This window comes from Arctopsyche grandis, chromosome 5 (assembly GCF_051622035.1).
Source record: "Arctopsyche grandis isolate Sample6627 chromosome 5, ASM5162203v2, whole genome shotgun sequence".
Classification (NCBI taxonomy): Eukaryota; Metazoa; Arthropoda; class Insecta; order Trichoptera; family Hydropsychidae; genus Arctopsyche; species Arctopsyche grandis.
In genome coordinates this window covers 13,728,511-13,741,374 of record NC_135359.1, presented here as the reverse complement: position 1 = coordinate 13,741,374, position 12,864 = coordinate 13,728,511, and the positions used below count along the sequence as shown (strand labels likewise).

Genomic DNA, 12,864 nt, shown 5'->3' with positions numbered 1-12,864 from the left:
AAATAAAAATTATTTGAGAAAATGACCCCCAAATCGCAAAATTCATCCACAAACTTCAATTCGACACCACTTAGGCGATATTGATAAATCAAGCGATTCGAAGATCTTGTCACATTGAGGACACAAAATTTATGAATGCTAAAAGTTAATTTATTTTCGATAGAATATAATACACACATGCATAAAACCTTCAAATTTTCAATGAAAATAAATGTAAACGTTGCATTAAGTTTATTTCGATTTTATAGTCTTTGATAAGGGGGGCGATGTTCCCGAAGGCAAACAGTCTTAAAAAAAGCCCATTAAAAGTGGTCGCATTGAGCGGCAGATGACTTCATTAAATATGTATTGTATGTCGGAGATGGGGGTGCGGGGGGAGCATATTCCCGCGGTTGCACCGATTGAATGCTAATAGGCCGTAATTGGGGAGACGGGAGGATGACGATGGGGGGGTCATCTAAGTTCGTCGTTAATTTGGCGTAATATAATGATCCAGACTAGGCTCGCTGGCCAATGGCAGCGCGACTCCGCCCCCGGATCCGCCCCCAACTAATTAGCCACTGGCATCCCCCGCCCCGTTTTCGCGCTACCAGCCGTTAACAGCCGTTAAGAACCGCTAACGGCAGCTACTGCTGTTCCGCATCGATGTACACCGCGATGCACTCGACTTATCGTGATACGCCCGCCACGAACGCTCATCTCGTGTGCCGAAAATTTCATAGGCTGGGCACGGCACGCGACTCCTCTTTTACTCTATTGTTTTTATTTTGATACTGTATTCTCGATTTCGAGCGATGTTGTTCAATCATGATATGTATACAGCTCTATACGTAGTCAAGTATCTTCAGAAGGGATGTTTTTCTACCCATTGGAGAGCCTCAGCAAGAACGACAAAACATGATCATTTGATCGGTGGGAAATACTATCTGCCAGAAAAGTCATCTTATTACCAGAGATATATGGCATTACGTTTCGTGGAAAACAAATCTACATATATGTATATAAAATTGAATGTCTATTTGTCTGTCTCGTATAGGCTCCTAAACCACTCAACCGATTGCGATGGAACTTTCAGGATTTGTTATATGCATGGCCGGGAAGTTTACTGTGAAAAAAAATTACGATTTTATGAAAGTTTGAAGCGTTTGAATTGTGTAGTCAAGGAAATGTGTTCGTTGGTAACCACGTTACCAGTTGGTTTATGACGACACGGCGTTGAAGAGACGTTGTTGAGTTCCAACCATTACTTGAAACGGGAATGCAACGGGAACGGGAATTGCATGCCTTATTCTGGCATAGCAACGCATGCTGAGTGAATTCAGCTAGTAATATACATATAAAAAAAAATCAAATGGACCTCTATCGAAAATGGATTTTGGTCCAAAAATAATGAAAATAGTAAATGGAAGAATTTAAACGGTATCAAAAACTGTCAAATGGAAAATTGGAAAATTTCAATATCACATTTGTATTTCAAAATCTTAATATTTCTTACAACTACATATGTACATAAGTAAGTACATCTAATATATAATTTCGAAATAGACTTTGTATGTTCGTTTGGTTCGTAAACGTGACGTTATCAAACAAATCAAAGCATCGGCGTAGCCACTCACACGAGTGCATCATTTTGTAAATTTAATACTGAAAATAAACAAATTCCAGACTACCTAATCCACAATACCGGTATTGAAATCCCTTATTAGAAGTAAACTATTATAAGCGTTAAAATGCAGCTATGTTAAACATTATTATTTTACGTTACCAAAATAAGCAGTGTATGTATGCTCTTTTAACATACATATGTATATTTTAATTTATATTTTAGCGTGATGTCATTACGGGTTTTATCCCTGAGTGACACCTATAGTATCAAATTTAAATCATATTTATGACAAATAGTAGATATGATGGTTTAGTTAATTTGATAAGGAAAAGTTTCAACAATGAAATCAGATAAATTGGCAAATTCTGATACGAAACGATCGATTTGGACTCACAAATACATCTAAATCTGACCAGCAGCACTGCAGAAATGCTCGGAATAAATTCTTTTCAATCCAGGTGAACCCAGGGTTTGAGCCAGGAACCTCTTGGTGGTTAGGATTAACGCAATCACCGAGTTACGTATACTGCTTGCTGAATTAATTACATGTGAAAGACTAGAGAAAAAATCTCTTGCAAACATTTTTCTAAATACTGTTCTAATTTCATCACATCATCAGGTTGAAAATGAATACTAAATAGAAGAATCCGAAGTATGATATCGATGTTCATGTTCGCAGAACATTGTTCCGTGTGAACAATGTTGCAGTATAGACGACTCGAGCTGGGAAAGGAAACGTTCACAATTCGTTCCGAGAAAAGCATCCACGAATTTCAATCAATATGCGAAGAAGCGTTCGTTGTTGGTGAGTTAGTGAACTCTGTTTATCGATTTCCCGAAACCGAACAGTTCGTGTTCACTTTAACGAATATTTTTGCGTACTATCTCTAACCGAAAAAAGTACATATTATCATATACATACATTCGGAGAAATCTCGCATTTAAAAATAGATAAGATCGTCATAATGGAAAATCCCAGTAGTGATATCGGAACGCAATCTAATATTATGAACGTCAGTAACGATGCTAAATTTTTTCAAAGTTAACACTTTTGAGCGATATATAATTTTCAAATATGTACTAGGATGCGTTTTGCTTAAAAAAAAGTAACCGAAAAATGAATCGGATAAAAGCATCGAGAGGTAATTGTTATTAATACCGAGTCGGCGTACACGCCTCCTGCGTATTCAGGAGTCAGGCTATTTTATTTTATTGCCAGTTAATTGCCACATTCGTTAATATTTAAATGCTGTTGAATATCTCCGATACATAATCATTCTCATATTTATATCGGCCAATGCGTCTGCAAAAATTATTATTTATTAAAATCGTTAGGAACAAAATGATTGGAGGCCACTATTTTTAAACGATTATACCGACTTTCACGAGGACTACTAATTTTTTCTAGATTTAAGGAAGAAGTTATCAAAAATAAAGTAAAAAGAAACTCACCGGTATCCATTGCGACGAGGGCAAGAGTGTATTCCGGTTGTGTTTCACGATCCAAAGCTCTGAGCAGAGAAATTTCGCCAGTTGACGCGTTAATCCTGAACAGATCAGCATCGCCTTCCTTGATGAAATACCTCACTTGATTGTTGAAGGGAGGTGTATCTGCATCGTAAGCTCGCACTGTAATGACATAACCACCATTCGGTGGAATGACATTTTCCATCACATAAGCTAAATACGGCGAGTCGAGAAATGTCGGTGGATTATCGTTGATGTCGGCTACTGTGATGGATAATTCGGCCATGTCTGAAGCTCCGGCACCATCTTCGGCTTTCACTCGGACCAAATAGCGAGCTTTTCTTTCATAGTTGAGATTTTTAGCAACCCTTACAACGCCGCTATCTTCACTTATACTAAAATCCCGATTGTCGTCTCCGAAAGCTATTGAATAGCGGACACGACCGTTGTTGCCTTCGTCAACGTCAGTAGCGGAAACCTGGTATTCAAAAATAACAATTCTAATCAATCAAAATGCTTTGAAATTATTAACAGACTTAAAGTTAGTCAATACAGCTTTTTAGTGGGGGTTTTTCGTTACTTTGTAAAAAATGATTTTAAAATAAAGTAAAAATAAAACCATACCTGTAGTACGCTCGCTCCGATGCTGGCGTTTTCTGCAACCGATGCACTGTACTGTTTCGGATCAAATACCGGACTGTTATCGTTTTCGTCCAAAATGTGCACGAGGAGTCGTGTGTGTGTTGCTCTCGGTGGATCTCCTCGATCTTTGGCCGTTATATCCAGTGAGTAGAGAGCACGAACTTCCCTATCAAGACGGCCGGACACTCTCAAAAGGCCATCAGCTGCCCCGAGTGAAAACATTGCACCCACGCCGTCATTAGGACTCAGAGAATATTCGATGTATCCATTCCTGCCCTCGTCCTTGTCGATCGCTTTTATTGCCATAACGACCGTGTTCAGGCCGATATTTTCCGCCACCGATGTCTCGTTCGGCGTGACGAACTCCGGCGACATGTCGTTCACATCCTTGAGAACTATTGTCACCTGGAACATTTTCAAACGAGATGCAGGTTTGATTAAAAGGCCACGAAAGGAAACTTGTAAGTCAGTGGAAATGTTTGAAGAGGTCGCGCGCATTGTGTAAGACTACTTCTTTGAAAGCCCTCCTCGGCTTCTCATACTTCTTCTACCTGTCATTCTTAAGTGTTCTTTCTTCAGCTGGGATCCGAACAAACAAAATACTTTGAAATTATGACTACACTCCTCGTGGAATGTTGTCCGATGTTTGTACAGCACACGAAATGTGACAAGTTAGTTTGTCTTGCTTGTAAAAGGAAATACAAAATATTTTATTTTATTATATTTATTAATATTCACGCGCGTTCATATGTACAATGTATATAGATTTCAGTGTACATTCATACATATATAAAATATTAACGTAAAATTTTCATTGAGCTTTTATGTAGACACACGTACGATTTCTTGCAAACATTAATGTACTTACATACATACGTAATGTGGTCATTTGAATGCTATTTTTTTATTTGAATAAAATAAGAAAAAAACACATTAGGCTGACTCATGGCTTTGCCTTTAATGATTCATTATTATGTAAATTTTTGAAGTGTTGTAAGTATTTTTTTTATATACTGACTTTATGAAAAGCTAGTGACTGAGGTAAGGTAAGAAAAGAATAAAAAAAGCGAGGCGTTGCGTAAACAACTCGAACGATTTAAATAAATAAAAGTTCCTCAATTGAACCAGCAGGAGTATGGTGGGAAGGTGCTGTTTATTGACGTCTTCAGCAGCCTAAAATAACACAACACTGCCTCTAGGGTTCGATCATTGAAATGATCACAATTATTGGTCAACGGTTTCTAAACGATTCTGATGGTTCTATTCAATGTTAAATAATAAAATGACCGTGTTTGAATAACCTGCGTCGTATAATAATCCACTTAAGATATTCTATTAAATGCTATTATTGTACGATTAGAGCGAAATTTATACGACGAGACACTTAAGCCTTTGAAAAAGTAAACGAAAAATAAAAATTCACTCTTCGCGAATAAATTATTGTTGAGATTGGCGCCATCCCAGTATTCGACAGTGCTAATAAACCGTCCATGGGATCGTCTCGCTTTGACAAACACTAAATTTAACAAGCTACGACTATTTTCCCGTTAAGCAGGCGTGACTATCTCTCTTCGGTAATTTATGAAAATCAGCTTTGTTCTAGAAATCGTTCTAGCGTTGTACGAACGGAATCGAATATCTCTGAAAAGGAAGTATGCATAGAAGATGTACCTGAACTGTGGAAGACAAACGATTCGAAGGTGGTTGAGCTTGATCATAAGCAGTGACGACCAGGTTGTAAAGACTCCTCGACTCTCTGTCTAACAACCGACGAGTCATCACAGTTCCGTTCTGCGCTATTTCGAAATCATGATCATCATCACCCGATGTTATGCTGTATACGACTTTGCCGTTATCACCTGTTCGAGAAATAAAAATAAAACACATTAAAGATACATGTAAAAACATTTTTACTCGAAACAATTATTTAGCAGAGTTATCTCGAACGAGTAAAGAGATCTTTACCAGAGTCCAAATCCGTTGCGCTAACCGTCACGACCGATGTCGCAATAGATACATTCTCGTAGATTTCATTGGAATAGCTCATTGGGTCAAAAACTGGTGCATTGTCGTTTAGATCTAACACGTTGCAGTAAACGGTGAGTGTGCTCGATAATGCAGGATGTCCACTGTCTTGTGCTTGCACAACCAAGATGTAATGTTGTACCTGTAAAAAATATCGTAATTAAAATATACATTGTACTCTTAATTTATTTTGATCGAATATTAAGAGTTAAATCAAATTAAAACGAATGAACGGCAACAGATAAGATAAACTTGGTATTTAATAACAAAATAACGACGACAGGACGGATAGACGAAGCATTCATTTGAATTCATAATATTCACCACTTTGAATAAAATGGTCAATAAAACGAATTTTTATTGCGATTTTGAATCAAACAAGTGTTTATTTTTAATTTGGTAAATATTCACACAAATCAAGCGCGAGTGTCAAGCGTCCGTCGAAGAGGCCAGATTTATATTTTCTTGCAGAACGCACGTTCGTAAAATTACGAGTTTCAAAGAGCGGAGACGGTTATTATGCCCATTAAAAAAATGCGTTATGTATTTTTGTTATGACGATGAAATGTGTCTCGCTATACGTTTTAACGTGTCGCGTTTGAGCATTCCATTACAGCATGCATACGTACCTACTAATACTACTAAACATTGCATTGCTTAAATATTCGAAAAATTCACATTTTCAACGCGACATTCTTTTGCACGTTTCTAACGTTTCTAATTTGTCCCTATGAAATTTATGTAAATTCTTATTAAATCAATATGCCAAATCCTAAGATATACGTTCCAAAATTGCACCCGTATTCTTCGATATTATCGATACATATATTATTCCAATTTTTCAGATAGCATCGAGTATTTACTGATATTGTATATAGTATGAAATTAGGATGGAGAACATTTGGCAAATGAACGCCGTTTTTAAATCAAAAATGCCTTTACCTGAAGAAAAAGATCTTCGATTAGTGTGTTTTGCCAGTGACGGCGTATGAATGCGAAACTTGGACATTGAACGTCAAAATGTTACACAAAGTCTAATGCACTCAATAAAGTATGGAACGTTGCATGGTCGGCATAACAAAGAGAGATAGGAAGCGGAATACGTGGGTGAAAAGTATTACAAGGGTAGTGGATATAGTGAAGAGATTAAAATGGTAATGGGCTGGCAACGTAAACTAAACGAATAGACGAAGGGTGGACAAATAATTACTGGAATGGTACTCGAGGGAATGTACTTAAATGTGTGAAAAGAAGGACGCAAAGAAGATGAGTAGACAAAATTAGGAAAATGTGTGAGGTAAGATGGATGAGAGTTGCGCAAAACAGAGACAAGCAGAAGCGTGTTGGAGGGGTCTTCATCCAGCAGTGTATAGTGAATTAAATGATTATGATGATGATAGCTGTTGCCGAGACTATTTTAAATAAAATTAGCCCGCGACCCTGTTTTTATGATTTCATTCTTACGAAATTTCCAAAGCTTTTAATGTTTTTAATAATTTAATTCGTGAACTATTTTTTTTATTAATCTGGATGCGGCCTGCGGATACAACTTTTTTTTAATGCGGCACTTGTTATTTACAACGACAAAATTTATGGACAGTCTAGAGCTAGGTACAAATCATTAAAGTGAAAAATAATTATTCAGCCCTCAACATGAGGCAACCCCCCCCCCCCCCCCCAACGAATACAATCTAAGAGACCCTTTCGTCGGAGAACGAGACGGTTGTTCATGAATATCGCACAAGAACAACCGCACATCACTGATCTAATAAAAAAAACAACACTACATAACCAAGTACAAAATAAACAACAACGCATGAACACATAAATGTACATATACATATGTATATACAGATATTCAAAGTACATATACATATATACAGAATATTAAAAGTACAAGTTTCTTTAAAAGTTTTCTTTTAATAAATAACAATTTTTTAGATATATTAAATAATTTACTACCTATGCATTGCGATTAGAATCGATCTATTATAAAAAATATCCTGTATCATTGTATATCCTTCAGATAATTACTTAATATATTTGAAGATCTTGATTAGATTCATAATAGCATTCAATGACACTACAAATTTTACATATGTAGATATTTACCAGGAAGGCCCAACAGGCAGACCCCAATGCGCTTTTCTAGACAATGAATTACAAACATTTCAGATTTTTATTACATAAATCGCTGTATTTCGAGAGGCTGAAGAACATGAAATTTACAATTAATTAATTAATGAATTAATCTGTAGAGACATCTATGGATTTAGACTTGTACATAAATTTTTACATATTGTACATAAATCAAATTCAGATATTTGTGACATAGCGGGTAGGTTGATTTTTGCCAATTTGATGGAGGAACCGTTTCAACTATGAAATCAGATAAATTGGCAAACTCTGATAAGAAACGATCGACTTTGATTAACAAATATCCAAGTCAGACCAGAAGTATTAAATATTAGCACTTGATCGAACCCGGTAGCCTCTCGGTTTTCACAGAGCCAGCAGTATGGCTCTGTGAAAACATATGATTTATATTGAAAGGATGCAAACAGTTCTATAAAAAATAGTGAAGAGGCAGTTCTACACACACCCAGTTAGAGTTTGGACATAATTCGATAACATGACATAGGAGTGTAATTGTCTATTGTGCATTTGAGACAATAGAGAAGCTGTGTGTAGTCAGTAGGGAAGTCAGCGTCCGATAAGTGAGTCTCGCGAGCGCGACGGCATTCCACTACGGGCTTACAAGATTTCCGACACTCATTTGGCGCGGGGCCGGCCCTCTGGCATTATTACAATTCTGGCTCACCATACGAGTATACAAGAGGACACGACGGAATCCCGCCAATGACAAAATCCCTCATTCTTATGTGATACCCGGAATATGGGCGGCAAAAAGCGCAGCAGGCGGCCGCCTTTGTGCGACATTGCTCCCAGTCTGCGCTCCCTCATCGTCGATCTCAGAAAAAACATTGGGATTTGCCGATGGCGAAGGTAGTAGCAGCTCTCCATATAACAGCCTCGTTGTGCCCAAAGCTCGCCATTTCGGTGAAATACCGAAAATTGACGTCCAGACTTCAAACACATTGAAAAAAGTAACACACTACACCAGGTATGAAACAATCTTTTTTATACATTTTTGATCACTGAATACGAATACGAATCCAAGTATAGAATAATTTATTTTAAAAACAAAATATTTTATCTAAATTACGCAAAATTTGAAATAAAACTAATATATAAATAACACATATAGAGTTGAGTTTGTTTGTCAGTGTGATTGAACATTTTATCCTAATTGATTAGATAGTGATTGGACAATTATGATACATATCTACATATCTATAATATTATGAAAAATGATAAGGGAAATTATTTGTAGTATATACATATATAAATATGTACTTAAAATACCTAATTAGTCTTTTCCTGAATAGAAAAAAATATTGGTCTATTTTTTGCATTGAGTTAGTCAAAGTGCCAAATGATTTTATAGTGCAAAATTAATTTTATAGTTTGTGGTTTTGTAAAGTCGAATAACTGAAATTGGCTCATTTTTTATATACATAAATGACTGGCATCAAAATGTGTATCCTTATCCTTATCATAGTTTGAGAATCATTATATCTGTATACAATACAAAATAAACAAATTAATTTAAGTGAATATTTTCTGATCTACGCTACGTAGGTAATACATCATACAATAGACATACAAATATGCGTTTCTTATCCGTAAAATTCATCAATACAATCGCACGCCGACCGGCCCCGCATTTTTTCCTTCGACAGTCGATTAGACATCAATAATAATAATATTAAAAAATAATACTATTGCAACAACCGCACACATACACATCCACACATGAATGTGCGCTTTAATGTTTTCGAAAGTGAAAAAATAGACCGAAATGAAACGAACGTGCCTTTTTAGGTGAGTGTCAAATGAAGTTGTAGACGAAAATGTCTACCATTAGTGACACACGTTATCGATGGCGAGCATCGCACGTACCCATCTTTCAATTAATAGTGGACTTTCGACGGTCAAAAACGACCGCGCAATGAAATATGACGTGGCCGGGCTGTAATGATTGCGCGATTAAATCGATTTACCGCTTGGCGACCGGCAAATGGAGATTCGGCGATTAGGGTTCGTCTAGTATTTTTTCCCCGTGGCAGGATCGCCGAATAATTTGTCTCCGATCGATTTGGACCCGACAAATAAATATTGGGCGGTCGGTAATTTCGAGGAAGACATCAAACGGCCGCTCGCCAATTATAATGTATCACAATGAGTCGGCCTGACGTCGGCATTTAACCAGTTAACAGTTACACTTATGTACATACATCAGAGTGACGCGTAACCGGTAGGACAGACACTACCAGTCCGACGATTATGAAAAATTATCGTTTTCCAATCACCAAGCTCGCATCGACGATTGTTTGTGTGTTTGTTGCGGTAGCGTATTCGAAACTTTTTGGACGGGTTAAGCTTTTGAACCACTATTTCGTAGGGGAAATATTTAAAAAAAAGATTGGGAATCGCCATTAATACTATTTTAAATTATTTTATCTGCTATTAGAAAAATTTATTAATCACTATGTAATGACGGTTGAATAAATGATTAAAAAAATGTGTTCGAATTTTAGTCATTTGTAGACGAAATGCGAGACTAAATGGAAATTTAAATTCAATGCATGTTTTTATTTCAATTAGTTTAAAAAAGTCAACTATTTAAATCAAGGGTATCCAATCAGTCGATTGCGAAGCAACTTTTGGTCGATCTCAATTATTACGATTGCAAAGTTTGAAAATAATGATTTCCATATTTAAACATAAAATATAAACACTAATTAACTCCATTAGATGTAAAGCGATTCAGAGAAGAAAAGTTCAAATTATTTTGGAAAAAGTTGAGACACATTTGCTGATTTACAATGAAGTAAGTAAGGTGGTTGAGCAAAATATGTATTATTGTTAGATTTCGAGAGTTATTATCTTAAATAAGAAAATTTTCAATTGAGAGAAAGGATAATAATGCGACTTCTTCATCTTCAAAAAAGGAATGGCTTTTAAAACAAAAATATCGAATCAATTAAACAAGAGATCTACTGACTTTAACGAGTTTCATAAAATCTACAGTTTATTAATAAATGTGCATCACTTCCAAATGAATAAAACTAATGTCCAAAGTCTAGCAAAAACCCTCTTAATGGAGGGATTTTTTCAATCGATGTGGAAAATTTAGAATTACAGTTGATCCAATTGCAAAATGACGTTACTGTGACACAATTGAAATATTCTCATAAGTGGAATGTATTAATTTCAGAAAAATACTCATATTTACAGTATATTTATTACATATTTATAAAAAAAATTACGAAAATTTAAAAATTATTTTGATATTTGCCTTTTAAAATGAACATTTTAAACTTTGAAGTAAACAACAAAAATTACAAGATTCTTATTAAAAGTCGATCGCCATGAAAATTTACATGAAAAGTATCTCCCAACCTCAAAAACGTTGGGTACCCTTGCTATAAATGGTCAGTAACTTTTACGTAAAATGTTATGGATGATTGTGTACAATATAGAGATAAAAATGGACAATCAATAAACCGCTAAATGTTTTAAGGATTTTTTTGCAAGCAGATGAAATTAAGCAGTCAGTGACCGATAATATAACTTACTGGTCATATATTTACTGAGCAAATGAATACAAGCCTTTAAAAAACTTAAATGTCGGAAAGTTTATTAGCAGAATGGAGTTGAACATATAAGTAGGAAAAGAATGTCACGAAACCATTCCATAATCTGTGGCTAGTTTAAAATGTAATCATGAACACGGGCTAAATTGCATAGCTAAAAAATATGTAAAAAAATACAAAATCTGATATCCGAGGTAGAAATTAATAAAATTAAAAAAATAATTTTTATTTCACTTTAAATAAGGGTGAATAAATCTGTAGACTTTAAGCGAATGGAATGAGACTAAAATTAAAAATGATATTTATACTTACATCCTATCATATTGTTATGATGTATAGGTTGAATTATTATATTGTTTATTATACATGGGTTGAAATTAAGCAGTGATTAAATTCTAAAATGACGAGCATGTAAAACGCTGTTGAAGGAAACCAGTTGCGTGCTACGACATGGATGATATCCGCAAATTCCATAGTTTTTGAGTGAGCTTTTGGACGGATGTAAAAAAAAGCTCACGCACACACAGACATACATATGTATGTATATGATGATTATATAAAAATATCACGTATTGCTCGCGGCGTTTGATGCATTATCTCGACAACGGCCCCCCGATTGGCCACCCCTATCGCGGGCGCATATCACATAAAAGTATTTTTGAGGTCCGGGGGCGCGCATACAACAAATCAAATTAACAACTTTGGCAACAAAACCGTGAAGTTGCGGTGAGCGACCACAAGATGGCCGTAAAGGGCCGTTGCGCGGGGGAAATCGATGAAATTAATGCACTGGCAACTGCCACTTGCCGCATAAAAAATAAACCGCCCCAGGCCACCCATTATATTTGCATCAGATTAAAAACGTTCATCCGACATCGCCCTCACCGACCCGAAAATATTTTGCCCCAAAAACGCAAAAAGATCATAATAAAAATGATGAATATGTTGCATATCAACGTATAAATTCGGCGGATGTCTGCTCGTGCACTTTTATTAAATTTTCTTCTACACTTTTTTTCCACCGCTTTTCAATGACGAACCGCTCTTTTGCAATGTAAAACAAAACAAAATTTAATATCTAACATTGCATGGAAATGTTTAAATTAAAATAAATTCATTTTACATTAACTTCTATAAGCCTGTTTGATTTGTATGTTTGTATGTACATACATAAAATTAATTGAAAGTGCTTGCAAATGTTATTATGTATTCGAGAAACGACTCATTGTTTTTTGGATACACACAAACATTTTTTTAAATTAATAAATGAAACACTACTTCTGCTAGACTTCATTCACAAATTGTTATCACTTCTTTTAATTCGATATGTCCAGAATTTCGGAAAAGCAGAATGAATGTATTACAAGCCTTTTTGTTAACCGCAGAATGCTACATATAAATATT

The 12,864-nt window shown here is 35.7% G+C and overlaps 1 protein-coding gene across 1 annotated transcript in view; it reads right to left on the bottom strand.

Annotated features, from left to right (window-relative positions):
* ft (cadherin-related tumor suppressor fat) overlaps positions 1–12,864 on the bottom strand; it is a 173,761-nt gene that overhangs the window by 22,225 nt on the left and 138,672 nt on the right. Inside the window, exons 4-7 of the mRNA XM_077430468.1 lie at positions 5,681–5,882; positions 5,387–5,574; positions 3,698–4,120; positions 3,059–3,551 (exon numbers count right to left, since the gene is read on the bottom strand). Of these exons, the coding sequence (XP_077286594.1) occupies positions 3,059–3,551; positions 3,698–4,120; positions 5,387–5,574; positions 5,681–5,882 (1,306 nt within the window). The remainder of the gene's footprint in view (positions 1–3,058; positions 3,552–3,697; positions 4,121–5,386; positions 5,575–5,680; positions 5,883–12,864) is intronic.